Source organism: Hyaena hyaena, unplaced genomic scaffold (genome assembly GCF_003009895.1).
Source record: "Hyaena hyaena isolate Hyena2069 unplaced genomic scaffold, ASM300989v1 scaffold_63, whole genome shotgun sequence".
Lineage (NCBI taxonomy): Eukaryota > Metazoa > Chordata > Mammalia > Carnivora > Hyaenidae > Hyaena > Hyaena hyaena.
The window spans coordinates 3,365,693-3,382,961 of record NW_024080695.1 but is presented as its reverse complement, the minus strand read 5'-3'; the positions used below and the strand labels follow the sequence as shown (position 1 = coordinate 3,382,961).

General features: G+C 54.6%; 3 protein-coding genes across 4 annotated transcripts; 2 read left to right on the top strand and 1 right to left on the bottom strand.

Annotated features, from left to right (window-relative positions):
- Positions 1-1,132: 1,132 nt before the first annotated feature.
- On the top strand, positions 1,133-3,712 carry LOC120231849 (S100 calcium binding protein P). Its single transcript, XM_039232136.1, has 2 exons — positions 1,133-1,341; positions 3,432-3,712. Exons 1-2 carry the CDS (start codon positions 1,204-1,206, stop codon positions 3,579-3,581), a joined length of 288 nt encoding a protein of 95 aa, XP_039088067.1. The 5' UTR covers positions 1,133-1,203; the 3' UTR covers positions 3,582-3,712.
- LOC120231850 (MORF4 family-associated protein 1-like) lies at positions 2,381-12,055 on the bottom strand. Of its 2 annotated transcripts, XR_005528440.1 has the most exons (3): positions 11,568-12,055; positions 11,005-11,056; positions 2,381-3,288 (listed from the first exon to the last, which is right to left on the bottom strand). XR_005528440.1 is itself a non-coding variant. In XM_039232137.1 (2 exons), the coding sequence occupies exon 1, from the start codon at positions 11,962-11,964 to the stop codon at positions 11,581-11,583; it is 384 nt and encodes a 127-aa protein (XP_039088068.1). In that variant the 5' UTR covers positions 11,965-12,055; the 3' UTR covers positions 2,381-3,288; positions 11,568-11,580. The 2 variants fall into 2 exon arrangements, 1 of the variants encoding a protein (XP_039088068.1); XM_039232137.1 differs by lacking the exon at positions 11,005-11,056.
- A 2,985-nt stretch (positions 12,056-15,040) lies between these two features.
- BLOC1S4 (biogenesis of lysosomal organelles complex 1 subunit 4) lies at positions 15,041-16,370 on the top strand. The gene has a single exon (XM_039232043.1). It carries the CDS (start codon positions 15,078-15,080, stop codon positions 15,729-15,731), a length of 654 nt encoding a protein of 217 aa, XP_039087974.1. The 5' UTR covers positions 15,041-15,077; the 3' UTR covers positions 15,732-16,370.
- Positions 16,371-17,269: the final 899 nt, after the last annotated feature.

Sequence of the window (17,269 nt, the reverse complement as noted above, 5' to 3'; positions counted from 1 at the left end):
GAGATCATGACCTGAGTGGAAGTCGAACGCTTAACCGACTGAGCCACCCAGGTGCCCCCTCTTCCTTCCCTTTCAACAAGTGTCACCACGAGGCCTCTTAACACCCTTTTGTCGTTGTTGGTGAGGCCCCAGGAGACCGGGACCTGGAGTCTCTCCGTAAGAAGGACTTCGGGACAGGGAGTGTGCCGGCCTTTCCCAGCCCCCAAATGATCAGCTACGGGGCCTGGCTAAGCCTCTCCTGCAGGGGACCTGGGAAACAACGCGGGGCTGACCTAGGACCCGCTGCCGCTCCTGGGGAGAGTGCCAGGCTGGGGCTGAGGCCGCTGCGCGTGGAGCTGGCTGGGCCTTCTGGCCACCCTGGGGTTCCTGGTATCCGGATGCCGGGCAGCCGGGCCTGGCAGGCCTCCCCAGCAGCAGGGCCCCAGCGCGCCACCCTGGGGACGGAGGGAAGGGCAGCTGTGTGCTCATGGCGTTCTGGCGTGGTCCATGCCTCTGTGTCGCACGCTGCCGCCGGCCCTGAGGTTCTGATAGACCGCGAGTCCTCCGCACCGGCCATCAGGAGACAGACGGACTTAGCATTTCAGGTCCCAGAAGCCCACGGCACCCCTGGGGCGCCCCAGCCAGGTGGCAGGAGAGAGGAGCCGGACGGGGTGGTGTGGCCGGTGGCGTCTCTGCTGGTCTCACTCGTCCAGCTGTGGGTTCGGGGAGCAGGACTGAGGCGTAGGTGGTCCCATCCGGAGTTCTGCTAAGCGCTGCAGGTGCAAAACGCGTGCAGCTCCGCCTTAAGTCCACGTGCACAGGGGCCGGAAGACCGGACAGGACCGGTCCGCACATTCCTTACTCAACAAACGCCCACCAGTCACCTGCTTACTGTCCCCTGACCGTAGTGTCAGCAAACCAGTGATGAATGACCCCAAGACACGGGAAGCCCGGGAAAATGTGGGTGCACCACAACTGCGGGCCGGGCGAGCTTTCAGGAAGTGTCCACAGTGCATTTCACGGACTGAGCAACGCGGCGGGGGGGGGGGGGGGGGGGGGGGGGGGGGGGGGGGGGCCAGGGCCTGCGGACCGCCCGGCACTGCTTGGCCCACCCTCTGTGTCAATATGAGGCTGGGCCTTATAAAGCGCCCAGAAGCCGCCGGCGGGACATTTCCTGGGCCAAGCCAGCTCCCGCAGGCAGGAAGGTGGGCGGCATCCAGCACCATGACGGAACTGGAGACGGCCATGGGCATGATCATTGACGTGTTCGCCCGCTACGCGGGGGCCGAGGGCAACAAGCAGAGCCTGACCAAGGGGGAGCTGAAGGTGCTCATGGAGAAGGAACTCCCGGGCTTCCTGCAGGTGGGCGCCCAGGGGCGCAGGGCCCGGTGGGGGGGGGGGCGGGGGGAAGGCAGGGAAAGTAGGGTGGCGAAGGCGGAGGGGGTACCCGGCTGGGCTGGCAGGGGGGAGGCTACCCTTCCAGGAGTGGACCAGCTGCCCTAGGGGATGAGGGAGCAGGGCCGGCCACACTGAGCCTTAAAATCCGGAGTTAGAGTCCCAGTTCGCTTGCCACCAGGATTCTTTCTCCGCAGGAGGCCCAGTGGGAGAGGGAGGGATGCAAACCTGAACCTGAGTGGTGGTGGGGGGGTGCCCGGGGCCATGTGTGAGGCTGGGTTTCCTGGTCCCTCACAGCTGCACCCCTCCTAGGCTGCGGGCTACAAACACCCCTTTCCCACTACCTGCGGGGGGCGTGGGGGGGGGAATCCCTGTCGCCTGGGGGGACAGAGCACAGATGGGAGCCCACCCTGCCTGTGGGCCATGTCTGCCCAGAGCCGCTGGGCCTGAATCCACCCCAGGGGACCTGTATTCCCAGGCCTGCCCTCCTCTGCTTCCCCTCCCCCCCACTACACTCCAGCTTTCCGCCGGCTGCCTCCTCCTCCCTCCCCACCTCTCCTCACACTCCCTTCTCCCTCCTTCCCTCCCCCCCTTCTCAACCTCTCCCTCTCCCTTCCCCCACCATCCTCCCTTCCTTCCCTCCTCTGCTCTCCCCGCCTTCCCTCCCATCCCCTTCCTTATACTCTTCCTCCCCCAACCTCCCTCCCCCTCCGAGGCCTCTCCTCATTCCCCCTCCCCTCCTCTGCCTCCCTTCCTCTCCCTCCCTCTTCCTCCTCTGCCTCCCTCCCTCCCCTCCTCTTCCCTTCCCTTCCCACAGGGACCCTCCTCCTTTCTGCTGCCTCCAGCTCTCCTCCTCCTCCCCTCCGCCCTCCCCCTACCTGCCCCCTAAGGGCTCTACACTGAGCTGATTCCTGGAAACGGAAGCCTGAAATGTTCAGTCTCCCAACACACTGAGGGCTTCAGTACGTGAATGCAGTGAGGATATCTACTTTTAAATGAATTTCATTTTTTGTCTATTATAAATACGTGTTTGTGGTCGAAAATGTGAGAATACAGAAATGTGGGGGCAGAGAACCCCCCAACACACCCGTCTCCCTCTTCCATCAGTCTTCTCCCCATGGAAAGTTGATGTGAATGAAATTCTAACATCCGCAATTTCTTTTTTAACTTAGAAGTACCGCAAACAAGCCTCAAGCCCCGAGGCTCCCGGAAAGCCCGCCCACGGGGCACTGGGCCTGGGGGCACATGTTCTGATAACCGGCCAAGTGGAAGAGCTTAGCCCGGCGGGTTTGAGACAAAAGGCTGGGGGATGCAGGAGGGGCAGACGCAGGTGGTCGTCCGGGGAACACAATTTGAGAACCCGTGGCCGAGCCCGCGATTTCCGTCTTGGCAAAAAGCAGGGGCTCGGGGCCCTCCATCCTCCAGGCCTCCAGCTGATGCGGAAGCCGGAGCTGCGACACTGGGCAACGGTGGCTGCAAACTTGAGGGGCCCAGCGTGGGCGGCCGCGGGGTCGCCCCTGCGCGGTTCCCGCTGGGTCCGGCGGCTGCAGGGCTGGGTCGGCGCGCCCCCTGGCGCTGGGTCTCAGCCCTGCACGGGGTGCGGCCGGGCCTCCGCAGTCAGGTGGGCGGGCTCTTGCAGACCCCCTGGGGCCGTGGGGGGGAGTGGGGGAGTCGCAGCCTGGGGTTGCCCCTGGAGCCCTTGCTGGTGCCGCCGCCCGCCGGGCCGTGAGGATCCGAGGCTCGGTGCGTGGACCAGACGCGGCTCAGTGAAGGTGACCCCGCAACGCAGGCGGCGTGCAAGGGTAGCGCACGGTGGCCGCGTCCCTGGGAACAGTCGCCACTCTAGCATCTTAAACAATCCAGTCTGCTGCAGAACGCGCGCCCCGGCGCTGCCTAATGCAGTTCAAATTCGGCCTAAAACAAAGGACGCGGGTTTGTTAGTTCGAGGCCGGGCAGTTCTTGGTGACTCAGCTGTCCCCGCCCTCCCCCACCCCCACGCCCAGCCGCAGTGCTTGGCAAAGGGACCCTCCGCGCTGACCCTGGGCCTCTGTCTCTAGAATAAAAGGGACAGGGACGCCGTGAACAAACTGCTCAAAGACCTGGACGCCAACGGGGACTCCGAGGTGGACTTCAACGAGTTCATCGTGTTTGTGGCCGCCCTCACAGCCGCCTGCCACAAGTACTTTGAGCAGGCGGGGATCCACTGACGCCCTGCAGACCCTGATCCCTGGAGGGGGCTGGGGGGGGGGGGCTGGGGTACCGCCCCCAGCTTCCAGATCCCTGGGGGTGATTGCTTCCCTGGATCACCCTCTGATCAGTAAAATGCTTGTGACACGCACCTAGTCTCCCAGAAATGGATGAGTTCCTTACGCCCTCAGTGCCCCAGCCCCCAACACAAGTTTTCTACTGTGTCACTTAGTGCTCCTGGCCTGTGGGGACAGGCAGTGACACAGGTCAGTTCGTAAGGGTTTATTCAGGGGCCATTTTCGCCTGGCTGAGACACCGTCCCTGCTTTTGTGGATCCCTCAGCACAAAGTGAGCGTCACCCTGTCCTGGACCCAAGGAAGCTCATGAGACCCACATGCATCTGTCCAGTCGGTTGGTCAGTCAGTCAGCCAGCCACTCATCAAACCCCGGGCCCCTCCATCTCTCCTTACATGTTTTCAAGTCACATCTTTTTTTTTTTTTTTTAAAGCTTATTTATTTTTGAGAGAGAGAAAGACAGGGTGAGCAGGGGAGGGTCAGAGAGAGGGAGACACAGAATCTGAAGCAGCTCCAGGTTCTGAGCTGTCAGCACAGAGTCTGATGCGGGCCTCGAACCCATGAACCACGAGATCATGACCTGAGCCGAAGTCGGATGCCAACCGACAGCCCCCCAGGAGCCCTTACATCTTTTTAATGTACAATTACCAGCATGTTCGTGCCACACACAGTAAAACACACTTAGGAAAGGGATGAGGCGGGGATTAGAATCACCAGCGAACCACTGCCCACACGCGTTTCCGGTTTTATGAAACTATCTTTAGAAAGAAACCAACCAGCGTGACTCAGGCGGGGGCAGGGGTGTTAGGTCAGTAGTTTGCCCGGATTGAGACTCGGGCCACCTTTTGAAAGCCCAGCAATTGGAATCTCCCCTTTTGCTTGAAGGCGTGTCCACCAGAGCAGAAATGGTGTCCGGAGCCTGGCCGAGGACACATCAGCAGGAGGTGTGGTTTGTCCCTTGCTGGAGGGGGGGGGGCGGGGAGGGAGGAGGAAGGGCACAGGTTCCCTTCAGCTTAGATGGGGGCCGATACACCTTTTAAAGCACGAAAGTCAAGCTAACGGGACGTGGGGGGGCTGACCGTGCAGAAGGAATGGAACCGGGTTTTTTTTTTCCTGCCATTTCACAACTTAGTCACAAATTGGATTTGTCCTGGGAATGACAAGTCGCCCGGGGGAGGCAGAGACCAGAGCCCTCCATCCCTGCCCTTGCCTATAGATGGGGTACAGGCCCCTGACCCCGGTCCCCCAGACTCAGCCCCCACCCCAGACACTTGCTCTGGAATTCTCTTCACCCAATCTTGCCGCTTCCCTGCCTCCCCCCACACCTGGGAGATTCTGTCTGGTCTGCTGAACACACCCTGCTCCCCCAAATTAGCCTCCCCTGGTTCTCTGTGTGCCCCTGGGCGGGCTGCGGAGCGCCCCGTTCCTCCTGGGTGAAGTCCACGGTCACCTCTGTGGGCTTCACACTTCCTGGGGGGCTCCTGGCATCCAGGTCCTCCAAGGCAAAAGCCATGTCCTACCTGCATTCTTAATGGCTGCAAGGACTTTGCTGGAATGAGTGGACCCACATTTGCCCATTATTAATGATATGGTTCTTCCTATTTTATTTATTTTCAGAGAGAGAGTGAGCGAGTGAGCAGGGGAGGGGCAGAGAGGCAGAGAGAGGAATCCCAAGCTCCATGCTGCCAGTGCAGAGCCCCACATGGGGCTTGAACTCAGGAATCGTGAGATCATGACTTGAGCAGAAACCAAGAGTCAGACATTCAACTAACTGAGCCACCCAGGCTCATATTTTTGTTTTTGAAAAAAAAAAAGTTACAATTAATTTGTTCACACATAAAATTTCATCTTCAGCTCAGATCATTTCCCCAAGACGGATACCATCTTTAACCTGGGATTGATTACCAGCTTCAAAGTTTTGGGGGCTTTTTATTGTGGTGAAAACACATCACATTTCTTGAGTGTACAGTGTTAAGTATATTCACAGTGCTGTGCCACCACGCTCCAAACTTTCTCTTCTTGCAAAAGTGAAACTCTGTACCCATCAGACGGCAAGTTCCCCGGCCCCTGGCACCCGTTATTCTAGAATTTGTCTCCTTGGAGACGGCACCCTTCCTCAAGACCCAGTAGTGGCATGTGCAAGGAAAACTGTCATGAGAACTTTATCAAAACTGCAAAGACCGTAACATGAATGGCATCCCCTAGAGCTGTGCAGTGCACAACATGCACAGCTGTATATGTATGATGCCCTTAGCCGGCAGAGATTTTCCTCCCTGAGCAAAGCACACAGCTGTGAAAGCGCACCCTCACTTTCTTCCAGGACTTAGACACGTCACACTGTGAGGGTGTGACGTGTACAGCTGCACCAGCAACTGGGCAATCAGAAGGACAGAGTTAAGAGGATCACGGAAGAGCTTTGGTTTCACCGAGTGGCCGGCAGGGTCGCTCCACCGCACAAATGGTGCTGGGAGGTCCTGGCTGCTAAAAGGAGTCAGACCCACGTACCTCTGGAATGATGGGATACAAAGCCATATTGCTTAGGGCCCATTTACTCAGTATCCGCCTCATAATCACTGCATAGTGGAAACTTGTGACTCATTCTGGCCATTCAACTTCTGTATCTCTTTCTGTGTTTGGGGACTTCATCACACATGCACCTTCCTGGGTGTCCAGTCTATCCACCCCTGTTTCTAGTAGAAAATACTAGACTCTCTTATAAGAGAACGGTCATGTGACCTAGCATCCACCAATCGGATTCATCCACACCCAGTGCAACTAAGCTAGTGTAGCCGGGGAGCTGGGGCACATGAGGGCACGGGAAACTGGTGTCCTTCGCTCCGAGCCAGCTGGTTCTGCGGTGTGGACTGCCTCTGGAATCGTCACCCTGAGGCTCTTCTCGAGCCCTCCCTGAGCTTCTGGAAACCGCCTAACTGGCCAGGGTCAGCTTCTGAGCTGGCAGCTAGGAACCCTGACAGATTCTGGCCACAAACCTCTCGCATATGTTATCTGATTTATTTTTTAAAGTTTATTTTTGAGAGAGAGAGAGAGAGAGAGAGAGAGAGAGACAGAGCGTAAATGGGGGAGGGGCAGAGAGAGATGGAGACAGAGAGTCTGAAGCAGGCTGTAGGCTCTGAGCTGTCAGCACAGATCCCGACGCGGGGCTTGAACCCACAGACCGTGAGATCATGACCTGAGCCCAAGCCTGACGCTTAACTGACTGAGCCCCCCCGGGCACCCCGCCAATTGTTCCTAATAAGATCTTTTACAGAGCAAAGGTGTCCTGTTTACAGTAAGAATGCGTCTCTGCAGCACTGACTTGTGTGTGTTGGCCCTTCTTCAGTCAGGGCACCGGACACAAAGTTTTCGGAAGAAACAAAACGCTGAGAAGTATCTCAACAAAACATTACTGGAGACTCAGTCGTCACCAGTGGCCGATGCAAATGGCGGCTGGAGAGGAGGACACAACACAGGATTTCAGACCTCATGGCAAGGGGAGTTTGGGCACAATGGGCTGATTTCAGAGCAACTGACAGAAGGCAATTCAAATTTTCTAGGCGACCTGAAGTTGTTTCAATTCCAGAGATAATCCAATCCGGGGGAAATTTCTGAGTGACAGTAGGAAATACAAAGCCCGGGGTGCCTCCAGAGGCCGCCACAGCTCAGGCAGGAGTTGGGCCACTAGTTCGTCACCACAGTGCTCCACGGAAAGGCCAGGGGTCAAGAATGATTCAGAAGACTCTTGAAGGGCCCTGACCGTGGAGGAGGCCTGGTATCGAGACTGAGTAACTAAGGGGCGCCTGGGTTGGTTGAGCGTCTGACTCCAGCTCAGGTCACGATCTCACAGTTCACAAGTTCGAGCCCCGCGTCGGGCTCTGTGCTGACAGCTCGGAGCCTAGAGTCTGATTCAGATTCTGTGTCTTCCTCTTTCTCTGCCCCTCCTCCACTTGGGCTGTGTCTCTCAAAACTGAATAAACATTAAAAAGTAAAAAAAAAAAAGACTGAATAGATAAAAATGCAACCCAACAGAGGAATATACTCCATGGTCAGTTAATCAAGGGGAAAAACAGGCATGCAAGGTTTCACTCCCAGAACATCTATTTTTAAATCAGTAAGTAACTTGTAACTTGTAAGTAGCTTGTAAGTTTCCTGAACCAAAGTCCCTAAAATCCCAGCAGGGGGTGCTCCTTCAGCCTGCTCCTGGAATGGAGAGAACATGGAGAAACATGGAGTGTACATGGATGGGAATGAGAGATAAACCTTGGGGGCTGTAGCCACGAAGACTCTGGGGTGAACTGGTTAGAGCAGTTTAACCTAGGCGGGCTGACCGATGCAGAGACACACCACGCCTTGACCCCAGGGAAGGCTGGCCGGTCCCTTCCCACGCCCCTGCTCCAGCGCAGACCCTCAGCTCCCACCTGCACCAGCGCCCATATTCTTGCTCACACCCTCCCCTCCCCCCCAGCGCTGACCCAAAGACCCCACGGAGGCGGAGTAAGCTTCCCACACTATGAACGTGCCCTCTGACGTTCTCTTGCTCCTCTGTCTCAATGGCTCCCAGCACTACCTCTTTCCCACTGAAGAATTCAAGGGCAGGGGGCGCCTGGGTGGCTTAGTCGGTTAAGCGTCTGACTTTCACTTAGGTCATGATCTCGCGGTTCGTGGGTTCGAGCGCCGCGTCGGGCTCTGACTGCCAGGTCAGAGCCTGGAGCCTTTTTCAGAGTCTGTGATTCCCTCTCTCTCTGACCCTCCCCTGCTCACGCTGTCTCTCTCTCTCCTAGAAATAAATAAAANGTTTCAGAGTCTGTGATTCCCTCTCTCTCTGACCCTCCCCTGCTCACGCTGTCTCTCTCTCTCCTAGAAATAAATAAAACATTAAAAAATAAAAAAATAAAAAAAAAAAAAGAATTCAAGGGCAGGAGCCCAGACAAGGATTCCAGAGACCGGAACAGCCTCTGTAAAAGACTTTGCTTTGTGCCCACGTACTTTATTATAAAAATGCCTGTTTTCTGCACTGATCCGAGACATGCATCTCAGCTTGTCATTATAAACATGTATATGTTCTCATCGAATCACATTCAGCGATTCTGGAAAATTGCAGCCTGTCCTGTGGCTTTGGGCAGCCATGAGCACAGGCTCCTGAAGATGAACTAACTCCCTAACGAAGCCCTCTCTCCTCTGCTCACCCCCTTCACAGGTCTCCACAATGGCCCCCCATTCTCTCCCCAGTGCTGCAGCTCACGTCCCTTCCTGAGCTTCGGATGCCCCCACTGGTTTATACTCTCACAAATTAGACTCGGCGTTCAAGGACAAGTCATTTGCTCTGAAGAGCTCTCCCCGTCTCCTCCATGCAGTCCCTCCTTGTGCTCCCACAATACTCCGGCACCCCGCGGTGCAGGAACCTGTCCCAGCTGGTCCCAATCGGGACTCCCCTTTGCATTCCTCGTGCCCTGGAGCGGACAGGCAGCACATCACACGCCCATGGACCGAGTGGCTACACAGAGCTCAGCGGTTGAAAAGCAGGGGCTCAGGCCAGATGATGGCCTCAAGTGCGTCTCGTCAAGAGCTGACTGTTCTGTCATCCTGTCCCCCCTGCACCCGCCACAAGCGATTCTCCCAAAGCAGGGGGCTTTGGTCATCTGAACATATTTATTAGAAAAAAAAAAAAGGTTTTTTAGAGAGCTTTGTTTTTCAGGGCAAACACCTATCGCGTGTCTGATTTTGACCTCCCGTCCCGGGGAAGTCTACCCTGATCAACTAAAAGGCACTTTATGGGCCTTGATGATGTCTTTTGCTTTGTCCACTGTCCCCGGACCCTTCGTAGATGGTCTCTTTGATGCGACACTGTGAAACGCCCGTAACGCGCGAGGGCATTACGACAGTGAAGGTACTGTGTCGTGCCCTGTTCTAACTTCTTTGTCACGTAGGGTCTGCTAGGTTATCTAAGTTGAGTCACCTGGCGGGTGGTACAACATACACCAGACAACGTGACACAGAACACAGCTCTCCTCGGCCCCACGGGACGTAAGGTTCCAGAATTCATACACAAACATCTTCCACTCCTTCCCCGTCTTCCCCAAAGCAGCCTCACCCCGTACATGGATCACCGGGTACACCCCAGGAGGGTCTCCCTGCACCTCTAAAGGGAGAAGATTCTGGCCCCGCGTCTACACAAGTCCCAGAAAACAATCAGGTCACATGGGTAACAGCAAAGCAGGAGACCATGACCCAACATTTCAAACATGGCAAAGTAACAAGAATTAACATGACAAGTAAAACAACTTTTCATTGAGCCCCATTTCCCTTACAAGAGTGTATCTCGTACAGAAGTTACTTTTCTCAGGGCCCCTGGGGGGCTTGGTTGGTTAAATGTCTGACTTCGGCTCAGGTCATGATCTCACAGTCATGGGTTCCAGCCCCGCGTCGGGCTCTGTGCTGACAGCCTGGAGCCTGCTTTGGATTCTGTGTCTCCCTCCCTCTCTCTGCCCCTCCCTCCCCTGCGCTCTCTCTCTTAAAAATAAACATTAAAAAAACTTTTTAAGTTAATTTTTCAGGACAATCTACACCCATATCTGGGTCACCGACTCAAGCCGGACTCCATCGTGTTAGTTCAGATGAAAGAACGAATTCTAGAGATCTTCCTGCCCCCAGGCACAGCTGCACCGGCCGGGAAACACGCCGACCCAGGCCGAAGAGAGAGGAGCGAGTGTGTGATGGTTCAAAGGAACTCAAAGGAATGAGACCCCCCCCCAGCTTGTGCACGTACAAGTAGATAGTTCAGGCACGAGTGGCAGCTGATCAACACTATACTAACTACGGAATCACCAGATGCGCCTAGTAAGATCGCTAAGATATGAAATAAAGGTTATTTCTTAATTCCAACTCTCTCAAGATAGAATAGAATTCTTTGAGGCCACAAGGGGCAGCAGAAATAACTAAGAAACCTCTGGTAATGACTCCAACACTAACCACAGCTCTCAGGAGACTCTTGCCCGAAATTTTGCCCTTAAAACCCCTCACCTGGGGGCGCCTGGCTGGCCCAGGCAGTAGAGGACACACTCTTGATCTCAGGGTGGTAAGTTCAAGCCCCACCTTGGGCATGGAGCCTACTTAACAAAACCCCCACCTGTAAGCCACTGGGCGGTTTGGGACTTGGACCATGAGGTCCCCGTTCTCCCAGGTGGTGTCATACCAATAAACTGCCCATCTGTCTTCACTGCAGAAGCTCCACTCAGTTTTTCACTGGCTTGCTGTGCGCGCCGGAGACAAATTCTCCGCTGGTTCTGATAACACAACCACCGACCGGAGGGGAGACTGTTACACGCGGGTAAAAGCTGTTTCAGTTTCCTCGAGGTGTCAGCCCAGCCTTACCAGGAGACCAGAGTCGTTGCCATCAAGGAGCCGAGTCTCAGATTTCTGTAACCTGATGTTTAAAAAAAATTTTAAAAAGTCACCATCCACCCTCTGACACGACCCTGGAAACTCCTAGCAAAGGCCTAGAGCTTCAGTTTCCGGTTTCTTTTCCTGGGTTTTCACCTTCCCCTATTTTGCTCTACGGGCTGGGTTTTCTTTGGTCCCCCGCCACCACCACCCCCCTTGAGCTCTACCTGCGGCAATTGTCCTTTTGGGGCTGACTTCTGGGTTTCATAAAGACGACCCCGAAGTGATTTTAATTTTTCTTTGATTGCCAGCGGGGGCGGAAGGAACCCCAAGAATCAGTATGTCCGTACTAACACCTGTCCGAGGTAGCGCGCACCCACTTTCCTCTTGACCCCAACTTTGCCCCCACTCCCCAGTTTCCGACGCAGTGCGATTGAGGCTGCACCTTCACTCCTAGAATAAATACTACTACCACTCGGGAAACTGTTCAGTCACGCCGACCGCAACGACCCGGACCGCCTCGGGCCCCGCCCACCCCTCCCCCCCCGCCTCACCGCCCGCCCTCCTTCACGACGACTCGCTTCTCTCTATCCGCCGGACCAGCTCCACCAGCATCTCTGCCATCTTCGCGATCTCCTTGGCCTTCTCCTCCGCCTTCTCGCCCCGTCTGGTCCCTCTGCCCTCGGCCCCGTCGTCGGGATTCTGCAGATGGTTCAGGGCGCTCTCCTCCGAGGCCTCCACCTGCGTCTTGATCTGGACGAGCATATTGTCCATCTCCCACAGCTTGCTCCGGTTCCGCAGGTGCGCCCGGCCGCGCTCCCGGGTCAGCGCCGCGATGTCCTCGCGCATCTCGTGGATGACGGGCAGCAGAAACTGCTCGAAGTCCTCCTCGGGCTCCAGCACCTCCACCTCCTCCGGCTCCGCCAGCCCGACGACGTCCAAGGGCCGCATCCGTCCCGCCAAACCGTCCCTGCGGGCGTCGGCGCGTCAGCGGCGCTCCCGGACTGTCGCTCCAAGTTCCCCCTTCCACGCGCTCCGCTTCAGAACCGCTCCGGGAAGCAGGGAGTCTGCGCAGCCTCCTCCGGCGGTGGGCGTGTCCCCGGCACCTGCAAGACTTGGCCACGCCCCCTCACGGCCACGCCTCGGGCCCGGCCCGGGCGCGCGCACTTAAAGGGGACTCTGCGGCGGGCGCGCAGGCGCACCGCGGCCACCACCTGCTTGCGCGCCCTGCCCCGCCCTCTTCTCTAATAGACTTTTGGGCAGCGCGGAAGTTCTTCGCTTCCCTTCTCGGCGACGGCATCTCGGGCTTTTACTTTTTCTTTTACTTCATTTTTTTAAGTGAAAGCAATTCTTCCTCCTTCGTATTTGAAAATGACAGGCTGGTGTTCACAGCACTTACTATCCAGGCACGCACTTCTTTAAGCGCTTAGATTAATTCATTAGATTAATTCATTAATCCACCTCCACAACAAACATTTAACCTCACAACAAACCTGTAAGATGAGAAACTGGCTAAAAACCGTACTTTGGGTCAGAATTGGACGTGAGCCATTTTGGGTCCTACTACAGTCGCTGCTCTTAACCACAGCACCTGCTCCTTCTGGGTCCTTAAGTCCAAAACCGGGGATCCTAACTCCGTGCTCCCCACCACTTCCTCCCAGACTTTTGTCCTGGGGGGATTTCTCTCTCGCTGCGTTGGGTTGTTCTGGTCAGTAGCGTTTGGGTCTCTCTTTGAGGTAGGGGAGCTGAAGGGACTCCACTTTAGAAAGGCTCTGTCTCTGCTAAGCTCCATTTACTCGGGTCCTATATTTTGCATCTGAATAAGGCAAAGAAGCTGTGTTCCTACTTCCGGGGGGAAACAAGATAGTTGATCATTTTCTGGATATTTGCCTTAGACTCCCAAACACCTGATAACACCTAACACGACGGTAGTTTTGAACAAACCTCAGCTGATGTTGGCATCAATACCCCCTACCTTCGATGATCTGTAGAATAACACCTTTATTCACCTGCCAGTCACCTTCGATCGGACCCTATCCTGGATTCCTGATGGAGCACATACACCAGACCCCTTTCCAATATAAACCTCTAACCTCAAGTGAGGAAGGGATTCATTCTCCTTTCCTTTCTTAGTCTCACAGACGCTCTACTGCTAAATTCTCACTCATGGTATTCAGTAAACTCTGTTTTTACTTTTTCTGGCCTGCAGAGCCCACCTCTGGGTCCGTGGACCCAGCCTGCCTGCATCATCTTCACGAGACTGTAAGCAACCCAAGAGAAAGGGCCACTTCTGATTCGCCTCTGTCCTTAGCCCCTCCTCGCCACCTGGACTCAAGGGCCTTAGGGAAAGTTTTAGAGAGATGGCCCCCTTCCCTAAAATATAAGCACCTCCATCATACTGGAGGTTCCAGGTGCTGGTCTCCTACAAGACCTGCAAAACAGCAGGGCCCCGGTAAATGCTGCTTTAATATTCATTTAACAAAGTTTTTGAGCACTGACAGTGTGGGCCGCGGTGGAACAGATGGAGTCCATTTCCAGGCTCGTGCAATCAGTGCCAAGCTAGCAGTAATTTGGAGGGGCCCTGCTTGCACAGATCAGAGCTTTAGTTTTCCAGTATCATAAAGACCAGTGACCCAGCCTGAATATCTTTCAGTGGGAAGATGCATAAGTGAGATGATGTGCATGAAAGTGTTTTGCAAATACCAAAGTGCCAGCAGATATGAGTGGTGACAATATTATAATGATTATGAAAGTGAATGGAGGTTGTGTGAGGCCGAAGGTTTCAGAGTGAGACACATCCTTCATTAGGTCCTAGTCCCTCCAATTACTTGCTCTGTGGCCTTGGACACGTTGGGTTACCCTGAACACAACTCCCTCGGTGTCAATTTCCACCTGTCGCTCTAGGGTGGGCATTGGACATATGATCTCCAATGATCGTAATATGATCCTTATAGTCCATAATAATTACACGGTTTGCTCAAGAATTTATGTCTTATGTTCTGAGTGGCCCCTGTCACTCTCAAAACTTTCCTTGTTTGATGAACTAGAATTTATTAAAATTGTCAAGTGTTCATCAAAAGCACCATAGAGTACAGATGCAAGCCACAGAGTGGGAGAAGATATTTTCGGTAGCTATATGACAAAGGGCTCATATTCAAACTGTATTGAGAACTTCCGTAGACCAGTAAGGGAAAGACAACTCAATTTAAAAATGGGCAAAAGACTTGAGCAAATACTTCACAAAAGGGAATATCCACAGGGCCAGTAAATATATAAAAAGGTGCTAAAGTTCATGATTCATCAGGGAAATGCAAATCAAAACCACAAAGAGCTAGGGGCGCCTGGGTGTCTCAATCGGTTAAGTGTAGGACTTTGGCTCAGGTCATCATCTCACGGTTTGTAGGTTCGAGCCCCGCATCGGGCTCTGTGCTGACAGCTCAGAGCCCGGAGCCTGTTTCAGATTCTGTGTCTCCCTCTCTCTCTGACCCTCCTCTGCTCATGCTGTCTCTCTCATAAATAAATAAAACATTAAAATTAAAAAAAAAAACACAAAGAGCTAGCACTCACTATACATCCACTGGCGTGGCTGAAAAGTAAAACACGGACGATACCAAGTGTTGGGGGGTATGTGGAAAGAAGCCGAGAGCTTCCAGAGTCATCAAGAATACCAAGGTTTCAGGGACCTTCCTCTAGTTTATTCCTCTTGTTTCATTTCACTGTAAGCAGCAAGAAGAAACTAGGGACGGTGGGAAGCTCTTCATGGGTCCTTGACATGTTCTAGATCTTGATCTGGATGGAGGTTACACGCGTGTGAAACAGATGCACTGAGGTTGCACGCCTCCGGGAATAGTTCCGTGATACTTTCGCGTTTTAAAAAGCGTTGGTGTATGAGCGCGTGCGCGAGCACGAGCGTTCAGGGGCTGGAAACAGAGATTGGGGCGCGTGCGTGCCCGCCCGTGCACGCGCGGAAGCCGGAAGCAAGGGCGTGCGTGCGCGCTCCCGCGGAGGAGGCGGGGCAGGGCGGGGAGGCCGGAAGTCGGGCGGGAGCGCGTCCCCAGCGGGCGATGGAGGGGCCTCCGGCGGACCGTGGGCTGTCGCGCGAGGGGTCGGCGGAGGAGGCCGAGCTCCAGGGAGCTGCCTGGAGCGGGGACAGCGGCAACGTGTCGCAGAGCCACAGCAGCGCCTCGGGGCCGTGGGAGGATGAGGGCCCAGAGCCGGGCGCGCCGGGCCGCGACCTGCCGCTGCTGCGCCGCGCCGCCGCGGGCTACGCCGCCTGCCTGCTGCCCGGAGCCGGGGCGCGGCCCGAGGTCGAGGCCCTGGACGCCAGCCTGGAGGACCTGCTCACCAGGGTGGACGAGTTCGTGGGCATGCTGGACATGCTGCGCGGGGACTCCTCCCACGTCGTCAGCGAGGGCGTGCCTCGCATTTACGCGAAGGCCACCGAGATGCGGCGGGTCTACAGCAAGATCGACCGACTCGAGGCCTTCGTGGCGATGATCGGCGCCAGCGTGGCCAGGATGGAGGAGCAGGTGGCCAGGGCGGAGGCCGAGCTGGGCGCCTTCCCCAGCGCGTTCCGGAAACTGCTGCACACGATCGCCGCGCCCTCCTTCTTCAACAAGGCGCCCTCCGGCCGGGCCCCGCAGAGCGGCTACGAACCCCCGGTCCTGTTTCGGACCGAGGACCACTTTCCCTGTTGCAGCGACGGACCTCAGATCTGAGGCCGCCGGACGGCCCTGCAAGGGCACGCTCGCCGCCTGAGACGGTCTCGAGTGTTCCATCGGTGGGGAGTTCCGCGGACTGACACCCACGACGTTGGAGCCTGGCACATTTGTCTTTTGCACACTCCTATTTCCCGCTATCTTCATGATGCGTAAGGATGTATGGTTTTGTGTGTCTTGCAGGGCTAAACTGAGGACGGCTTGGTCCGGGGGTGGGGGCGTCGGAGAAGAAAATCGAGCTTTTTTCTGTGCCCTGTGGCAGAACTGTTGTTTTTCTGGGTTTTACAGCTCAACTGACAGTAAAAACTTTTCCAAGTTGATAGGTTTTATACTCTTAAGAAAAACTGCTGAGCTGTTCAGGTCTTGTTAATGTTCGATCTAGTAGTGATTCCATGTTCTGTAGCTTACTTTTAGCGTAGATGGTAAGTTATTTCACTTTATATTAAACCTTACATATCATGGGTTGTAAGCGAAGGAAATGATAGAGTCCCTGAGATGTATTGATTTATCTCATCGAATTCTGAAGTCGTGTTTGAAAGTATGCCCCCACAATCTTCGTTTGTCCTCGGCAAACAAGTTTATATGTGGTTGCCAACATTTGGTTTATAATTTAAATATTAATAAAAAATTTGCATTTTATTGGAAAAGCCTTTCTTCTGAAAAGGACTTCACATATTTTTTGTTTGAAGATAGACCCGTGGCTCATGATTTTAGGGATAGGTGAAGTGGCTTCGGGGTACCTCCTTTAGAAGGCTAATGTGCGGAGCGCCTGGGGGCTCAGTCAGTTAAGCAATTGGCTCTTGGTTTCGGCTCAGGTCTTGATTTTACAGTTGGTGAGTTCAAGCCCCGAGTCAGGCTCTGTGCGGTCGATGCAGAGCCTGCCTGAGACTCTTCCCCTCTCTTTCTGCCTCTTACCCGCTCGAACACACGCTCTCTCTCTCAAAACAAATTAAGAAAAAAAAAAAAAGAGGGCTAATTTGAAAAACCTTAGCTAGTGTTTCACGCAATTGTATGTTTCTTTCCTCTCCAAGTAAATAGTCAAATCGCTTGTGTGAACGAGTAGTATTAGCATTTGGTCCTGCCCCTCTCCTCCAGCACGGAATCTGAAAGAGGTCTTGTAAGCACAGCAGGCTTTGATCTTTGATCTGTTTTATTAGTTGATCCTCCTAGAGAGGGGTGGACACCAGACAAGCACACAGCTTAGGCTGCTCGTGTCATTTGTCATAGAGCTCAGGGGCTGGTAGCGTAGGCATAGTCTCACTTAGCGGTCTGTCAGGAAAAGCTGCTAATCTAGTCTCCTCCTCAGCTTGCCAGGATCTTCTGTGTCGCACATAGACCGTATTTTCTGGAGGTAGTTCATTGATTACAAATCAAGGAACGCCTGAATTTAGAAGCAGAGAGCACCCTTGAGCTCCATTTAATATTGGGCAACTACTGGGTCCTGCTGTAATTAGTATATCCCTCTGACAGTAGTCACTGAATCCGAAAATAGCTTTCTTACGTAACATGCATGTTGCTAAAATGCTTTTTAAACTTGT

Excerpts from the sequence above, each read along its gene's own strand:
- LOC120231849 (XM_039232136.1), top strand. The coding sequence starts at position 1,204 with ATGACGGAACTGGAGACGGCCATGGGCATGATCATTGACGTGTTCGCC. Across the intron at positions 1,342-3,431 it reads AACTCCCGGGCTTCCTGCAG|AATAAAAGGGACAGGGACGC; the intron begins GTGGGCGCCCAG and ends CTCTGTCTCTAG.
- LOC120231850 (XM_039232137.1), bottom strand. The coding sequence starts at position 11,964 with ATGCGGCCCTTGGACGTCGTCGGGCTGGCGGAGCCGGAGGAGGTGGAG.
- BLOC1S4 (XM_039232043.1), top strand. The coding sequence starts at position 15,078 with ATGGAGGGGCCTCCGGCGGACCGTGGGCTGTCGCGCGAGGGGTCGGCG.